Genomic DNA, 19535 nt, shown 5'->3' with positions numbered 1-19535 from the left:
ATATAGATTATTCAAAAAATCTTGAGTATATGAATGATTTTCTGCTTTGAAAAGGTTAATATTAATATCTCAACATGTTTTCCCTCCCTGATTAATTTGCTCCAATGTATTGTTCAGACATTCGTTAAAGGTGTTTAAATCTGTGTCCGGAGGTCTGTAAATACAACCTACAATCACATTCTTTCCAAAGCTGAGACATGAGAGTTCAATAAATACTGATTCAGCATCAGTTATATCAAAATTAGGGGAAAGATCAGATCTATTCAAAATTGAAGTTTTTTATGCACAAAAACTGAAATACCACCACCAATTTTGCCTTTCCTAACAAAATGAACAGGATTATAAGGAGACATTTCATATAATTCCTTATTATCTTCAGAAAGCCTAGTTTCACTTAGAGCAATTACTGAGAAATCATGTTTTAAAAGTGATAAATAGTGGACAAGATGATCATAATTTTTTGATAGACTGCGAGTATTTAAGTGCAATAATGAAAATATGTGTGACTTTGCTGAAAGTGAGTCTATATGCGAATTAAATTGGTCTTCTCCATAATAATGGTAAGAGTCTTGATTTATGTTTGTTGAGAAAAAATTGGCACCAGGATCAAAATTATAGTCATTGTAATTTTCTTTACTGTGGTTTAAATCAAATGGATTAAACAGCATATTTCCAATATCTATGTGTTTTGAAGCATAAGAGTCTGATAACAGGTAGGAGGAAAAGTCATCATCGTCTAGTGTAGAAAATGGAAATTGGGTTACACAGTCTTTGCAGGTCCATGACGACCATATGCCAGTAACCACTTTTGATGCTGATGTACATTTGATGTGAAAGCCCTTACAGCAAAGTGAGCAATAGATGCATGAATTATATTGTTTCTTGCATTGTGAGCAGTGGGAATAATTAGTCATAGTGTGTCATGAGTAGATTTGATACATGGTCATGGGTGCTCAAGGTAGCAATTTAGCATTCCTCCTCATGAAGACTGTTTAGCTGCTCTCTTCTGGGTCGCTCTGACCCTGGTCGCACTATGAGTCTATCATAGCTCAGATAGGCCCATTCTCCCCTTGCTCTTGCAGCTCTCATCTCTGGCAGTGGTTCTTTACGTTTTTGGCACACAGCATCGGAGTAGTCCTCGTTAATATGGATATTTGAGCCTTTTAGATTTTTAGAATCACTTGTCTTTCTTTGTGCCTGAACAGCTTGACCATCATAGGTCTTGGTCTTTTGGCATCACCAACACTGACAGGCCTCCCGATGCAGTGTGCTCGTTCCACTTCAACATGTTTGTGATCAATTTTCAATTTTCCACTTAAGATTTCTTTGAATTTCTTTTCGGAGTCAGCCCAACTTTCATTTGGTGATTCTGGTATGCCATCAATGACAATGTTATTTCTTCTCGACTGGTTTTCTAAATACTCAATTTTATCCAACCAGAGTTTTTTTATCAGCTTGCAGAGCCTCAGAGGTGGATTGGAGGTTTTTAATGGCACCAGTAGTCACAGACATAAGAGTGGCTTCAAGTTCATCTACTTTACTCTGTGAATATTCTAGGCTCCTTTTAACATCCAACAACTCTTTATACAAATCATCGTAGCGCTTGTTGTTAGTGTCATTGATTATTTGCACAAACCTCTTAAAGTTGCTCTCTTGTTTAATTTAATTTAATTTAATTATTTGAAGGATAGTCCCTTAAGATGAATCATCTTGTTTTCGAGGGAGTCCTTAACATGTATACAGACAAAACAAGACAAAACATTGTAACAGCATTGCATTACATTACATTACAGGACATACAAGAATCAAACAGAACAATACAACAAAACAGTACATTACAAGACAATAACAAACACACAATACTTTCTTGGCCCAACTGTTCCCTGCCCCCCCCCCCCAGTCCATCTAGATTCATAAATATACATGAATGGTATTATATCCATCATATTATATACCCATCATCATATACAGTACATTCATCGTCAGGAAGATGTCATTTATCCATAGTTCACCACAGATATTTGTCAATATTTGTCAGAAACATAAACAGGGTTTTTGTAAATGAATAAAGAGGGATTTCTTGAATAGATGAAAAGAGGTGATAGATTTTAAAGAAATAGGCAATGTATTCCAGTCTGATGGAGCTTTAAATTGAAAGGAAAATCGACCGATTTCCTTCTGGATTCTCGGAACAAAGAAAAAACAACTGTCAGTATGGCGTAAATAATGCTGTGAGCTATATGGGATCAAATATTGTTTTAAGTACGGGGGGTAATTATAATAAATACATTTGAAAATAAACTGCAGCCAATGAAACTGTCTTCTGGACTCAGGTGTTAACCAATTTAGAGAATGATACATAGTGCAATGATGAGTTCTGAACAGACATCTAAGAATAAATCTGCAAAGGTTGTTGTAAGTGACTCTAATAGAGGATAAGTTGTTTTCTAAAGTATTCTGATATACAATATCTGCATAATCGAGTATAGGGAGAATAAGCTGTGTAACAATCTTTTTCCTAATCTGTAGAGTGAAGCAGTTTATTGAGCGATACAGTAAACCCAAGCTGCAGTTTATTTTCTTAATAACTGAGTCAATATATATTTTAAAGGTGAGTTGAGAATCAAGCCAGACACCAAGATATTTGAATTGATCTATTTCCTCAAGAGGAGTACCATCGGGATAGTTAATGGATAATTTACCAGAATGTAAAAGTTTCTGTCTAGTACCGAATAACATATTATAGGACTTCCTCTTATTAAGTAGGAGTTTGCTGGATGAAAACCATTTTTGAATGGAATCAAAATTAGACTGTAATATTGACTAGATTTGAAAAATATTAGATCCAGAGGTGTAAATAACTGTATCATCAGCATAAATTGTTGTTGCTAATTGTTGCTTGATAAGGTTATTAAAGTAGTCCTTCTGCTGATCCAAAAGTTCACGTACTACAGGGAGAGAAACAACGTCCTCTTCCTGTTTTTTTGGTGGCATTGTATTCAAATTATCAGAAGATGATGAAACAAAGCAAACAAGATCCTACCAGTTTGGGTGCAGACAGATTGTAGCCTAGAAAGGCTAGGCCTGGTTGCAGCAAGGTTGGTGAAGCCTGGACCTGGTGGCAGCAGGGCTAGGCTGGTGAAGCCTGGGCCTGATGGTAACTGGGCTGGGGAGCCTGGATATGGTGGCAGCATGGCTGGGCTGGTGAAGCCTGGGCCTGATGGTAGTTGGGCTGGTGAAGCCTGGGCCAGGTGGCAGCTGGGCTGGTGAATCCTGGGCCTGATGGTAGCTGGGCTGGTGAAGCCTGAGCCAGGTGGCAGCTGGGCTGGTGGAGCCTGGGCCTGATGGTAGCTGGGCTGGTGAAGCCTGGGCCAGGTGGCAGCTGGACTGGTGAAGCCTGGGCCTGATGGTAGCTGGGCTGGTGGAGCCTGGGCCAGATCTTCTGCCCCAAAACACCACCCTCACAACAGCTTGAAGGGGAGTCTGAAAAGACTGCAGAGAGACAAGAAGCGTACCCGCTATGTCCCCCAACTGCGCCGTGATGGCCATTCACAGAACAGAAGCTGTAGAAGGCCATACTCAGAGATTCTGGCCCAGAAATGTGACCTGCCAAATGGCCGTGTGAAGCCCGAATTTATGTTCCCAACATTTTGGTGCCTCCGTGTGAAGCCTAATGTGTTGACCCCAACAAAATTAATTGTAGAGTATTGTAAGCTGGTTAAAGCAGCAGTAAAACTGAGTTGTCGTACACATTAAGATTTTACAACAGTATTTGGTAACTTGATTATTGTTAGACCTACATCCCAATTTTAAGCAGAAAAATTACAAGCAAAGGGTTATTTTCAAATTCATTTAGCTCATGTTCATTTTTGTACTAAATGTGCTACTTTCAAATTTTTAAGATAATTATATTATAATTATATAATTATAATTATATATTATAGTAGCAATTACAGTAGTAAATTAATAACTAGGGGTGTAATGTTGCCTGGCTTCAGCCCCTTAATCGCTAGCCACATCCATTTTAAAATTCTGATTTTGCTACAGTTAAGGATCTAGTGATGTCTATCATCTAGTGCGATGTCGGAAATCCAATGAGGCCACTGTCCTTTGAATGCTGACATCATGTAAATACCATGCAATTTTGTATGTTTTTTTTTTGTTTGTTTGTTTCCAGTTGTAAATAAAATTTGAAAGAAATATTCTGAATTTTGAGAGTTGGGAGGGCAAACTCAATTTCCTGTTTATAGGCATTGTCATTTTGAAATACTCTGACATCTAGGATGCCTTGCACTACTACCTGTTTCCTCAAATACAGCTCACACAACTATAAATCAATGCATCATATAATGACAAGAAATATTTGCAAGGCAATAAACCAGTCTCACAAGGTGAGACAAAATCTATGCACAGCCCATATCTGTTAGCCAACCAGAAGGACATAGCTATTAGCTCATTCCTCTATTCATTTTATGTATTGTGTTTCTCTAAATGAGCTATTCCGCTACCAATAAACCATTTACTTCGTACCACTGACAATTGAGATGTGTTTTCTCCACTAGCATTGCACTCCAAGTCTTCATTGTCCACATCGTTTTCATCTTCACTCCTGGCAGCATCAAGCATGTCTCCTTCGGAATCTGACAGGTCTTCATTATTCTACAGGTTAACAAGAAAAAAGATTACTTGACAGAATATCATTGAATCGAAAGTTCAGGCATTTATTTGACTAGAGATAAAACTTCTGTGATTAGTGTGTATTTACCGCTTGAATGGCTGGACCCAACAGGGTAGTTGTGGGCAATTTTTCATTTTCTTCTTCATCGTCTTTGTCTTCACAGTTGGAAGCATTACTCATGTCATCTTCTGTGTTTTGTTGGTCAGCTTCATTGACATTCTACAGGTTAACAATGGAAAGAGAATTAATTATTGAATTAAGGAAATAATGACATTGTTGCAGGCCTTCTGCTGTTTTTGTCCCAGTGGCTTGGTGCATGTTGGGAGAAGACAAGTAGTGGGAGACTTATTTTGTCATTTGGCCTGAGGGTGGCACTGGAGGAAAAGTCACGGGTTCACCACAATCTAGCAAAATCTTTTTTAGGGAGTAAAAATGCAATCATCAAGAATCACACCAATCCACAAACTACATGTAATATCTAGTGTGCAAAGTTGAAATTTTGGCGATAGAGTGGCACTGGATGAAAGGTCACAGGCTCAACACAATTGACAGGGCTCATCCTCTGAAGATCATGGATGTGCTTAAGTGTTGACAACTGGTCCAGTACAGCTTGGCTTCACCAGACAAATTCACAAATGTGAATTAGTCAAGTGGACTCTGATGACATGGTAAATACCTCACATAGAAAAATATGTTAGAATCCATGTGTGTAAATGCTGATTGTAAGAGTTACTGCGCGTTCACACCAAATGCGATGGACGCGATGTCATCGCCCGTAACGCGAGTATCGCGTCACTTGATCACAAATGTCAATTGCGATGATGCAACCCTCCTCCCGCAATTTTCTTCACCTCCCGCTATTTTCTCATCAACCATGGCTGAGATAACTACCGTAGCTGCTCTTTATCTGTTGTGGACATCTGATTTGGATTGGAGATCCAAACACCGCTGTGTCTGGGTTCACAATATCTTCCAGAAATGCACACAGCTGGGTGAATATCATCACCTCCTGCAAGAGCTGCATCTGGATGACAGTCATTTCCAGCGGTACTTCAGGCTGACGCTGGCCCAGTTTGAGGACCTGTTGGCCCTGGATATCAACGCTGATTGGATGTCGCGGCACAGCGTCACGCGATGTAGCTTGAAAAGTTCAAATTTTTCAACTTCAAGCGACACATGCGATGAGGTGATGGACACGTCATCGGTTCATCGCGACACTCTTATCGCCTGAAACGTGTCGCCCGAAGCGACATCGCGTGTCATCGCGTCATTTACATTGATTTTGAATGGAAACTTGTGGCGTTCATCGCGTCCATTGCGTTTGGTGTGAACGCACAGTTACCATCTTTGCCATGTGTGGCAAAACTCTGACTATTTATCTATTTAAAGATCGAGGAAATTCACTGTTAAAAAAACAAAGTAAAAAAAAAAATCACTAAATGCATGATGTTTCCAAAGTCAATGAATAATCGTGTTAAATAATCGTGATCTCAATATTGACCAGAAATAATTGTGATTATGTTTCATAATCAAGCAGCCCTACTTCCCAGCTTATCTGAGTTATGTTGTATGGTTGTGCTCTATAGATTTAATTGCAAACTACAACTCATCAAACTACAACAAATCTCATAGACATTATCAGGCAGATATGTTTATTAAAACTTTCAAAGCGAACTTGGGATACAGAATAAAAAACTTGACATAGGAGCTATGCAAAAATTACCCAATTGCAATTGCAATTTTCCATTAAGTAAGGCTAGCAGCAGAATCAAGACTCTTTTGGAGTGTGTTTATGACTAAACAGTGCGCACTGAGCATCAAGTCATCTTACCTGATCCACGTATTGCGTGTGTTTCCAAAGCTTGATATACACACCTAACTGATCATGGGAACTGCCCATTGGTCCGACAGCCCATTGTTCCGACCATATTAAACCCATTGTTCCGAAGTCCGTTCCGAAATGATTCAGAACGGACTTCCGATGAAATCATTCATCATAATGATGCCCTGTGGTTAAGGTCTGGTTAGGTTTAGGCACAAAAACCACTTGGTTAGGGTTAGGAAAAGATCATGGTGTGGGTTAAAATGAAAAAGAAAGTGACAAACACATAAGCTGTGAGCCTGCTTTGCCTTTCCCAGCTGACCCAGAGCTGGTCGCGGCGCACCATCAAGGTAGAAATATGCCTGCTGGGAGCTGTTCAGCACCGCGGACCGTCGGACTAATGGGATGTCGGACCAATGGGATGTCGGACCAATGACATGGACCCACTGGTCATACACCTAACCGTATCCCCACTGGTATTTTTTTCAAATAATTGCCACACAGTGCTTTGATTGTTGCTGGTTGCCATCGCATTTACAACTCAACTATAAGAAGTCACATGATATTAACAAGTTATTACTTAATGCTCCATGTCTGTTATGGGTAACATTACTGCACTCGAGAGTTTTTTCAGGCAGCATTATCACTCCTAAATAGTTCATTTTTGATTATTTCATTATTGATTATTTTCTAAATGGTTATGATTTGCTAACCGGTTACTCATGTACGTGTGTACTGTCCCACCACTAATAATGTGCGACTAATTGCAAACTAAGTGATCACTCATTTGTTTTGCAGGTGTCTCTCATGCCAGGCTCTGATGTCAAAGTCCCCAGACAAAAGCTTAACTGTCTGCGAACTACAAATTCATCAGTTTACGTCGGGGACCTTGCTGTGCTTGTCTACGGAAGGGAAACACTGTCTTGCTCAAGTTTGACAGGGAGACCGTCAGGAGCACACAATGATGTGGGATCAAAACCACAACTCAATACCTCAAAACTTGATGCTATACTTGGTGAGTGTATTTAATTAAAGGTAAATTTCACTGTGAAGTAAAATCCTACACATGACCTCTACAGTTTTTATATAGAATGATATTTTATGTTGGAGGTTATAGTGACTGAGTTGAATCGCTGTCATCAATTTGAAATAATTTGAAATCCACTGTGAAATTACAGTACAAGAGGCACCCAGAGAGTGCAACACTGCGTGTTTGACACTATAAAACCAAATCTTTGAATGATAGTTCAAGTTATATAAATCTAATATTAGTGTTAAATGGACTGTACTTATATAGTGCTTTTCTAGTATTATCAACTGCTCAAAGTGCTTTACAATACCGGTCTATCAGTCACCCATTCACACCACATTCATACACTGATGTCTGGAGGCTGCCACGCAGGGTACCAACCAACTCATCAGGATCTAACTAACATTCATACACTGATCTCCCTCTGAGCTACAGCTGCCCATTAAATATTAACCATATGTGTATCTCTCACCAGTGTACTGGCATCGGGTGGAAATTTTGAAATCTGACCTTATGCAGTGACCTTTACCTTTGAGTGGGTCTACTCAAAATCAAATATTTTTTTTAATTTCATGACCCACTACAATTCCACTTAGTTTAGTCCAAATCAAATCAAAACTGTTTGAGTGCTGTACACACACTCACACGCACAAATACACTAGTGAAAACAGCATCCCACGTGTTACATGGCACAGGTTTAATGATGGCTACATGTGTCCCAAAGCACTGCGGTAGCAATCACAGAAGCACTATTAGTATTAATGCAAAACTTCTGTTGCACAGCTGACAGCAGTCTGTTGGTTTTGCAACACTTAATTCCATGTCAAAGTTTAAACAAATGTGAAATCTCCACAGAGCCTGGAGGCTTTTTCTTCAAATTTGGTGCAAATTTCAAATTGGAATCAAGGATGAACTGATTACATTGTGTGGGGTGAAAGTTCACCTAAGTTTAACTCTAAACATTTTTAGCAACAACTCAAGAGTTCATGTTAATTATGACAAAGTATCACACAAAAATCAAATACTATAAAATGATGAAGTGAGGACATTTTATACCCAAAATTTCAAAGGTCAGCTTCACTTAAAATCATAATGTTTTGCACAAAAAAAACCCTTCTCTGGCTGGTTTACAACACCATAACTCAGGAACAGAAGGGGAGGTTGTGCCCATATTTGTATTTGGTTGCCATTCATACTGACATAGCATCCTTGAAACTGTGCTGATTGTATAGATCTGTGTGAAGTGTCCACATTTTAGCAGCTCCATCCATATCTGAAGCCTTGTCTGCTTGCTTGTTTAATTATTATTTTGTTTGTTTCTGTGTGTATGTGTTTAAACTCACAGGCCATGCTCTGTCAAAGTTCCCTGGGATAAGCATGGAAGATGTGAGACGCATCATCAGAAAAATGACACATTTGTTTGGAATTTATTTCGAAGAAACATATTTTATTTGTAAGGTTTTTTAATAAGTTAATATATTTGATTCTGAAGTAATAAGTTTTGAAGACGTTGTATTAAAAGGGACTTCATTACCCAGAAGGCTCGCGGAGCGACACGTTCGACGTGATGACGTCGGTTAGCTTCTGTTGCAGCCAAGTTGTGTACTCCCACATCCATGTGTACTCCTCGTTTGCACGAGCTAACGTGTCCATGCCTTTTTTCATTAACTAAAGGTGATGTTTGATTTTAAGTCCAGAGTCTCGTCTCGTCATTTTTAAGGTTGTAAGACGAAGCTGCAACAACATCTGCGCAAATGAGTATGAATTAAAAGCCAAAAGACTAAAACACTGAGCGATCATTTCTCCCTTTGTAACTCCCAAGAGTGAAAACACATACGAGTCCGTTTGGTTTCATTCGTACAACAGACAGTGTCTTTTGACGCCAGCACATATCGACAGTGGTGGTTACTGAACACTTGAAGAGAAGACTGGATTACACGCATCGTTTTGGGCTAAACAATGCGATATTAAGTTACGTTTACAAAACACGTTTTAAAAAACTTTTTTTTTTAAAATGCACACTATATTAATTATATATTTCTGCAGAGAAAGGTCTTAGCTATTTAACCATGTAAAGGAATAGGTTCTAAATAAAAACACATTTTTAACAAATAAACATGTTTCCCTTCAGAATTGGATTTGTGTCAACTCTGTTAGACACACTAAAAAATATACAATTTTAATTCTTCCATTCCAACAAGAATCTAAAGTTCTGAAGTATGTTGTAATAGTGTTTAGTTACTCTGATATGTAATAAAATACAATATATAAACTTAAGTTGTGATTTCACACTATTCTGAAAACCCAGATTTCTAAATATTTGCATTTTCAAACTTTGTTTTTAATTTCAATATTCATTCATTCATTCATCTTCTAACCGCTTCATCCTCTTGAGGGTCGCGGGGAGGCTGGAGCCTATCCCAGCTGACATCGGGCGAGAGGCAGGGTACACCCTGGACAGGTCGCCAGACTATCGCAGGGTTGACACATAGAGACAAACAACCATTCACACTCACATTCACACCTACGGACAATTTAGAGTTATCAATTAACCTAGTCCCCAATCTGCATGTCTTTGGACTGTGGGAGGAAGCCGGAGTGCCCGGAGAGAACCCACGCTGACACGGGGAGAACATGCAAACTCCGCACAGAGGGGCTCCCACGCCCGGGATCGAACCGGCAGCCCTCTTGTTGTGAGGCGAGAGTGCTAACCACCACACCACCGTGCCGCCCTAATTTCAATATTGTAAAAACAAAGAATTTTTTTCCCCAAAAAATTAACAAAAACATACATGTGACAGTGTTGATGAAGACGTTGTTGACGAAAAACTGACGGTGTTGACAAAAAATGTGTGTGCATTGCTGATAATTGAACAAATGTGCTTTTTAAACACTACTACTAAAACTAAGTTTAAGTTTAAGTTTATTTCCTTTATTAATCCCCCTGACTGATACATGCACAAATTGGAGAGATGTCAGAGTGAGGGGGCTGCCCTTGGTGAGGCGCCCCGAGCGGTTGGGGGGTTCGGTGCCTTGCTCAAGGGCACCTTGGCAGTGCCCAGGAGGTGAACTGGCACCTCTCCAGCCACCAGTCCACGCTCCATATTTTGGTCCAGACGGGGACTCGAACAGGTGACCCTCCGGTTCCCAACCCAAGTCCCTATGGACTGAGCTACTGCCGCCTACTCCTACTCCTTGTTATTAGAGTATTGAACTTACTGTAAAGCAAATTATAATAAACATTGCACATACACCGTTTTCAACTATTATAAATTACACCATTTCCACCTATCAAAAAAACAATAAGGGAAACCAGGGGCCCTCCTTCCCTACACCACTTCTTGCTCTCCTCTTTCTCATCCACCTCTTCTCCTCTTCCTTTCCCCCTTTGTCAGTAGTCATCTTCTTTTTAAAGTGGCGTGTGTGTGTGTGTGTGTGCGTGTGCATGTGTGTGTGGTTAGGTGTGTGTTGGGTGTGTGATTGCCCTGCACTGCCTACTTCATACTGGGTGTGATCTTAAATTGTCTTTCCTTCTCTTGCATAGCATGTTTGCTCTCTTGGTCACTGTTTAATTTTTCTCTTCTCTTTCGTTGGTACTCTCTATTTCGTCTCCTTTGCTCCTCAACTGACAATTTCTGTCTAGCCATGCTTTCCTACAATACAAATTGAAATAATGAACAATGTACTTGAATAAGACGACGGAATCAGATTTTTATTTACTTGACATGATTGACTGATTGATTGATAGATAGATGGATGGATGGATGGATGGATGGATGTAAAATCCTCAAGGTGCGGTATGTAGTTTTCATAACCAGATGTTGTGAAAATCTACACACTGGCTTCTCATCTCTCTCTCTATCTCTGTCTCTACATATATAAATATATATATATATATATATACACTGAACAAAAATATAAACGCAACACTTTTGTTTTTGCTCCCATTTTTCATGAGCTGAACTCAAAGATCTAAAACATTTTCTATATACACAAAAGACCATTTCTCACAAATATTGTTCAAAAATCTGTCTAAAATCTGTGTTAGTGAGCACCTCTCCTTGGCCGAGATAATCCATCCCACCTCACAGGTGTGGCATATCAAGATGCTGATTAGACAGCATGAATATTGCACAGGTGTGCCTTAGGCTGGCCACAATAAAAGGCCACTCTGAAATGTGCAGTTTTGCTTTATTGGGGAGGGTCTGGGGGGGTCAGAAAACCATTCAGTATCTGGTGTGACTACCATTTGCCTCACGCAGTGCAACACATGTCCTTTGCATCGAGTTGATCAGGTTATTGATTGTGTCCTGTGGAATGTTGGTCTACTCCTCTTCAATGGCTGTGCGAAGTTGCTGGATATTGGCAGGAACTGGAACACGCCGATATACGCCGATCTAGAGCATCCCAAACATGCTCAGTGGGTGACATGTCCGGTGAGTATGTTGGCCATGCAAGAACTGGGATGTTTTCAGCTTCCAGGAATTGTGTACAGATCCTTGCAACATGGGGCCGTGCATTATCATGCTGCAACGTGAGTCGTGGATGAATGGCACAACAATGGGCCTCAGGATCTTGTCACGTTATCTCTGTGCATTCAAAATGCCATCAATAAAATGCACCCGTGTTCGTCGTCCATAACATACGCCTGCCCATATCATAACCCGACCGCCACCATGGGCCACTCGATCCACAACGTTGACATCAGCAAACCGCTCACCCACACGACGCCACACACGCTGTCTGCCATCTGCTCTGAACAGTGAAAACCGGGATTCATCCGTGAAGAGAACACCTCTCCAGCATGCCAGATGCCATCGAATGTGAGCATTTGCCCACTCAAGTTGGTTACGATGACGAACTACAGTCAGGTCGAGACCCCGATGAGGAGGACGAGCATGCAGATGAGCTTCCCTGAGACGGTTTCTGTGCAGAAATTCTTTGGTTATGCAAACCGATTGTTGCAGCAGCTGTCCGGGTGGCTGGTCTCAGACGATCTTGGAGTTGAACATGCTGGATGTGGAGGTCCTGGGCTGGTGTGGTTACACATGGTCTGCAGTTGTGAGGCTGGTTGGATGTACTGCCAAACAGTCTGAAGTCTGAGCCTTTGGAGACGGCTTATGGTAGAGAAATGAACATTCAGTTTACGGGCGACAGCTCTGGTGGACATTCCTGTAGTCAGCATGCCAATTGCACGCTCCCTCAAAACTTGCGACATCTGTGGCATTGTACTTTGGTGATAAAACTGAACATTTTAGAGTGGCCTTTTATTGTGGCCAGCCTAAGGCACACCTGTGCAATAATCATGCTGTCTAATCAGCATCTTGATATGCCACACCTGTGAGCTGGGATGGATTATCTCGGCAAAGGAGAAGTGCTCACTAACAAAGATTTTAGACAGATTTGTGAACAATATTTGTGAGAAATGGTCTTTTGTGTATATAGAAAATGTTTTAGATCTTTGAGTTCAGCTCATGAAAAATGGGAGCAAAAACCAAAGTGTTGTGTTTATATTTTTGTTCAGTGTATTAAAGTGCTGGGAAAGTTACACGTTATACAATAATAAGCAGACAGATGTGTATGGTTAAATAATGTAATGCATGCTATGTATATACATTTATGTGTAAATAAAACCCTGAAATAACATTTTAACCCTTTACTATATTGACAAATAATATTATATTAGCACATTAAGAACTTATTGGTGGATTTGTCAACTCCGTCAGCTTACAGGTCAACTCCGTCAGACATAGAACCTGATGGAGTTGACGTCTAATGGAGTTGACGTAAGGGCATATATTTTCCCGTCAAAACATGTATTGTACACTGCAGCTAGCTAGTTGCTAGCTGTCCCAATAACCTCACTAAAATGCTTAAATTCAATCCACTATGGTTTAAAAAAGTATCTTAACAGAAAGATGGTATTGACATGGTCCAGCTGTGACCATAGGAATATTGACATTGTTTGTCAATCAATCAATCAATTCAATCAATTTTATTTATACAGCCCAATATCACAAATCACAATTTGCCTCACAGGGCTTTACAGCATACGACATCCCTCTGTCCTTATGACCCTCGCAGCGGATAAGGAAAAACTCCCCCAAAAAACCCCCTTTAACGGGGAAAAAAAATGGTAGAAACCTCAGGAAGAGCAACTGAGGAGGAGGGATCCCTCTTCCAGGACGGACAGACGTGCAATAGATGTCGTACAGAACAGATCAGCATAATAAATTAACAGTATGACACAATGAGACAGAGAGAGAGAGAGAGAGAGAGATGCAGGTAATGACAGTAGCTTACAACAACATTATTGAAAGTAATAATATTATAGTCATAGTTCTGGCTACTGTGGTACAATATGTTGAAAGTATGTATTAATATCTGGCAGTATACATGTGTGACAAAAGTCGTGTATAATAACAGTAGAAGTATGACTAATGACTAATGATGGCAGCAGCAGCAGCAGGAGGCATCTGGCAGGACCACGGCAGCAGCACAACCACACACGTCACGCTGTCCAGGCACCGCTGCGATATGAGTTAATCTGAGAGACAGTGGAGCACAAAGGCTCCGGAGAAGAAGCCGAGTTAGTGACATCCAGAATGGCCGAGTTAGCAAGATGCAGTAATAGAATACGAGAGAGAGAGAGAGAGAGAGAGAGAGAAGAAGAAGAAGAAGAAGAGAAGGTGCCCGGTGTATTATAGGGGGGTCCTCCGGCAGACTAGGCCTAAGTCAGCCTAACTAGGGGCTGGTACAGGGCAAGCCTGAGCCAGCCCTAACTATAAGCTTTATCAAAGAGGAAAGTCTTAAGTCTAGTCTTAAATGTGGAGACGGTGTCTGCCTCCCGGACTGTAACAGGAAGATGATTCCACAGGAGAGGAGCCTGATAGCTAAAGGCTCTGGCGTTCTCAGAGCGCAGTGTTCTGGTGGGATAATAAGGCACTATGAGCTCTCTAAGATATGACGGAGCTTGACCATTTAGAGCTTTATAAGTTAACAGTAGGATTTTAAATTCAATTCTGGATTTTACAGGGAGCCAGTGCAGAGAAGCTAAAACAGGAGAAATATGATCTCGTTTCTTAGTTCCTGTTAGTACACGTGCTGTTGCATTCTGAATTAGCTGGAGAGTTTTTAAGGACTTACCAGAGCTACCTGATAACAGAGAGTTACAGTAATCCAGCCTAGAGGTAACAAAAGCGTGGACCAATTTTTCTGCATCTTTTCAGGTCAGGATAGGCCTAATTTTCGCAATATTACGCAGATGAAAAAATGCAGTCCGTGAGGTTTGTTTTAAATGAGAATTAAAAGACAAATCTTGATCAAATATTACTCCGAGGTTTCTTACGGTAGTGCTAGAGGCCAGAGCAATGACATCAAGAGAAACTATGTCATCAGATAAAGAGTCTAAAATAGTGTCTAAAATATCAAAAAATGTAAAACGTACCAGAGCATGTGTGGTAGTGTTGCATTCACCACAGGTAGGGAGATGAAAAGGGGTCCTCAGGGATATAGCTGACCATGCTATTTCCTGATTTAATGAGTCTTATGAAAAAATCTGACGGAGTTGACAGAAACTGAGGACACAACTTTGATAGGCAGATTTTTATAGAAAATATTATTTGATGTTCACTTCATGAATTGTTTTTTATATTTCAACCCCTTCTTTTTTATTTGATATATATGTTTTCATAATTGTAGAGCTTTTTTAAAGTTTTTTGGGATGGTCAATATTGTGACCTCTTGCTGAGGACAAGTGCAATAACATGGACCTTCTAACCACAGACCACACATTTAAACAAATTTTCCCCAAAAAGATAAAAAAAAAGTATATTCTAAAAATCACATAGGTATATACAGTTCCTTTAGATTTAACTTTGTAAGTATGTCAATCATGATGAATTTCTTCATTTTTGATATAAATTAGACTTTTCTATGTAGGACATATTTTGTCCTGACTCTCAAGAATCAGTGAAGTGCAAAAATAATACAATAGAAAAAGTGCTGTCATACACAAAAGTGGGCTAGAAGTTTATTACTGTTAAACTAGTATACTTGCAGTATACTTCAGAGTGTACTTTCATAAACTAAAAGTGGACTAGAAGTGCATTATTAGTAAACTAATAGTATTCCTGGAAGGTTACTTGCAGTATACTTTAAACACAGCACACAGCACACACAGGAACACACTTGTTATTCCTCATACTTACTTTTCTTCTTCTTATTATTTTTCTTACGCCAGATTTTGGTGCGTAACTTGTGCCACAGCTTTGAGCGCACACAGGGTCTTCAGAAAACATATAGATTCAAGATTCAAAGTGTTTATTGTCATATGCACAGTAAGGACATGCGTTTCCCTGCAGAGTTAAATTCGTTCTTTTCTGTCACCAATTAATGCAATTAATGCAACAATATAAATCTGAAGTATGAAGTAGATCAAAATATATACGGTGTACACTGTTTCAATATCTCCTTGCTTAGTATAATATTAATTTGCCTGACGCGGCTGGATCTGTGAGCGTTTGGTTGCTAAGAAGACTGTTAAGAGTGGGTCAGCTTGATCTTACAACTCCTTCTTAGTGAAAGATCTTCTTAAGCTAAGAGCGATCTGGGAAATGTGTTTTTCTTTCACGGGAGGCTTAAGAGCCTTCTGAGCTCTTAGCGCTAAGAGCCATCAGGGAAATGCCGCCAGTATAAGTATACTTGAGTAAAGCCTTAACAGGCAACCTGTAGTGATTAACTAGCTAGCTAGCATTAGGAGGATGCATCCTGAGGATGGTTATCATGTTAGCAAGATGGAAAAATAAATGTTATCTAGCTGTTAGCTGTATTTTCCTGGTCATGATGAATCTACAACAGCACTATTTTGTTCATTGTTATTCTGTTTCAATTTCAGTAGCTATCTACTAGTTTTCATTTTTGGAGAATATATTACCAACATTATGTTTGCTTCTTCACAGCTCTTCAAATGACAGGGAGTGGGACAGGACTCTCACTTCTCACACTGTTCTGAGGTGGGAGGAAGACAAGTCCCCTTGTCTCATGGGTTGACAATCTGATGCTACTAATAGGCCTACTTTAGATGAAAAACAACCTGTGTAGAGATTATTGAAACTGCTTTGTGTGAACTGTGTAGTAAATTTCACTGAGCCTCAATTATTATTTAACAGAGCTGCAGTATTTAACTATTGTAGATTTTTCCGTGAGTGTATGTAATTTGCATTATAGGAGTTGAATAGGGTAACAACAGCCTACTTTGTTTTTGACCCCCCACCCTACCTCAAGAGTACACTGACTTTCCACACAACACGGTCGCTATGGTGGGTGAGAAGATCCAACCAGTGAAATATTTGACTCTTTTTCACCACATTGCCATTTCCCCCCTTGTTTTGTCATTTATAAGGTGGATGTTGTGGGTCCAGCTCGGACCTCGAGTCCAGTCAGTTCCACTGGTTCGGAGCTGGTCCGAGGGAACAAGCGGGGCGTGCTCCCTGGGGACACGTGCCACCGAGACACAGAGTCAGAAGATGCGGAGTGTTTTGCCAGCTCTGCCCAGCAACAGGTGTGGGCCATCAAATACTCTACGCACCTGTTATCAATCAGCCAAACCACTTCAGGAGGATGCTGGATCCTTTGTCTGCAGCTTAACCCTCCTGTGGTAAAGACCTGATGAGCCTTAGCTCTCTAGCTACAAGTTGTATTTGTGCGTGTATTTGGCTTCGGACTAATTTGAATTTTTTTTTTTGTTTGTTCCAGACGGTTCCGCCAGCCTCTCCGGCTTCCAGACAGTGACTCTCTGTTCCCCTCCTCCCTCGTCACAACTCTCCGTCTCTGGACTCCAGTCCCAATCACCCCTGGGTTTCCCTGCAGAACCACTCCGTCCCCGGACCAACTCTCGTCCATTCCCCAGGGCGCTTCTACCCCGCCATCTCCTCGCTCAATGGCTAGCCACCACTTCCACCTCCTTCCAGCCACCAGGCCGCCTCACCACTGCTACACCGGACTGCCCTTCTCCCTTACTCCCAGGTTCGCATGCACATTGTACACACTTCACACACTAGTTACTGATATTCAAACCCACACTGCATCCACACACCCCTCTGGTTACATACTCAATCTTATACCACATACACGCATCCATTCATTCCCCCCACTAATTTGCAACCCTTTTCACCCCTTATTAGTATTGTGCAGACATGTACTGAGTGACAATAAATGAACCTTTGACTTTTGACCTTTATTATTTAAATACAATATCTGCTTTTTTGTGGCTGTGGCCAGGTTTTACCTACTCAGTGGTTACTCTTAAATACCTTCCGTGTTCCTCTGCATAGATGGGAGACTGACAGAGGGCCATCTCTGTAGCATTCCATCCAGTCCAGAGCCCTGTCCCGATGTCTCGTCTCGATACTCCAATGACGCGATGTTAAGATACCTCTCAGGTCTGATGAGTCTGACTAGCTGTCGCCACCTCTCAGGTGGGCTTTGGCTATGATGGAGAGCTGGTTGTCCCTCTGAAACATTCTCCCTTTTCTACACAGGAACTACAGCATATTTTGCAGTGACCAAGTACTTATTCATTACCCAGGCTTGAATGAAGACATAGAATACATCCACTTTCTCTGAAGATGTATGAAAGAGGCTTATGGAGAAGACATGATGTTGCAGACTCAAGTCTTCGAGTGGCACAGCAATTCATCTTGGTGCACAGCTTCCTCATACTCAGCTCCTGCTCTAAGATGGTCCTCACGGACTCCCTAAGCTTGTCCGCTATCATCTACACTGTCAATCTCCGATCACTCCGCATCAACTGGTTCACTCTGTCAATGAGTCATGGAAGGCCATCCTGACTTGGGGTCATTTTCCACCTCCATGCAGCCACTCTTGAAGTGTTTGTGCCACTCAAAGACTTCGTCCGCGACATCTCATCTTTTCCATAAGGCTCCTGGAGAGGTTTGGGACTCGGCTGGACCCTTCCCCAACTTAACCAGGAATTTCGAATTGATTCTTTGCTCCATGTTTGTGCCATCTTCAGTTGCGTGACAGAGCGTGACAGCAGTGTAACAGCAGGTTTTTCTTTACAGGTTCTTCTAATCATTTGGGAAGAAACCTGTAAAGCATCAGTGTTTCACTGCTTAACTTTTAGTTCTGTTACTTTAAGGTGTTTGATTGTAATAATTTAAGAACAATCTGTAAAACAAAGTTCTTTCTCTGCTGTACTTTTAATCCATCTCATGCCCAGTGTACCATCACAGAGTTTCTCTGCTTTTTTCTGTTGTTTGTTATCGTCTTGTTGCTTTTCTGTACTGCTTGTGTTGTATTGTACTGTTTTGTTGGTGTTATTGTTTCCTTATTATGTATTGTAAAGTGACCTTGGGTTTTTTGAAAGATGCTATATAAATTAAAGTTATTATTATTATTATTTATTATTACAGTGACAGAGCTAAACTGTTGGTGTCACCCTGTGATTTTATTGGTGTCGATGTGGCCATTTAATGTAGGGGTGTACAAACTTTTTTTTTTTTAATAGGTACCACATCAGATAATGTGAAAATACCAGGGGGGGATCTGCTTTTCGCACGTTTGATTTAAAATAATAATAATGAGAATAATCATTACACACAAATGAGACAGATGCAACAGTTTCATCTTTTAGTGATAAACTTTCCACTGCTCAGCCTTCACTGTCGACTTTATGCATCTTTGCTGTGGCCACGTCTGCTACCTAGCAGGAAATGTCTGCTACTAGGTAACCATTCCTTTGCTTGTTTACCCCATTTATTAAATTACATTACAAATTGTATGATAGAGCTGCCATTGTGAGGTGAACAGAAAAAAAAGAAAGACAAGCTGCGGGCCACCCGCAGAGGGATCCAGAAGGGTTCGTTGCAGTGTGGATCGGGCAGCAGACCAAGGCAGGGGCCTTGGCGGTCCGATCCTCGGCTACGGAAGTTGGCTCTTGGGACATGGAATGTCACCTCTCTGGCGGGGAAGGAGCCGGAGCT

The 19535-nt window shown here is 40.7% G+C and overlaps 1 protein-coding gene across 2 annotated transcripts in view; it reads right to left on the bottom strand.

The window, feature by feature from the left end:
* LOC125902837 (uncharacterized) overlaps positions 1–4862 on the bottom strand; it is a 37174-nt gene extending 32312 nt beyond the window's left edge. The window contains exons 1-3 of one of the 2 annotated variants that reach the window (XM_049599471.1): positions 4766–4862; positions 4531–4659; positions 3044–3492 (exon numbers count right to left, since the gene is read on the bottom strand). In XM_049599471.1, coding sequence (XP_049455428.1) covers positions 3079–3492; positions 4531–4659; positions 4766–4858 — 636 coding nt within the window. In that variant the 5' untranslated portion in view covers positions 4859–4862 and the 3' untranslated portion in view covers positions 3044–3078. Of the gene's footprint in view, positions 1–1944; positions 3493–4530; positions 4660–4765 lie in introns of those variants that run through there. The other variant, XM_049599470.1, reaches the window with a different exon arrangement.
* Positions 4863–19535: the final 14673 nt, after the last annotated feature.

The sequence above is a fragment of the Epinephelus fuscoguttatus genome, linkage group LG15 (genome assembly GCF_011397635.1).
Source record: "Epinephelus fuscoguttatus linkage group LG15, E.fuscoguttatus.final_Chr_v1".
Classification (NCBI taxonomy): domain Eukaryota; kingdom Metazoa; phylum Chordata; class Actinopteri; order Perciformes; family Serranidae; genus Epinephelus; species Epinephelus fuscoguttatus.
This window is presented reverse-complemented; position numbering and strand designations above follow the sequence as displayed.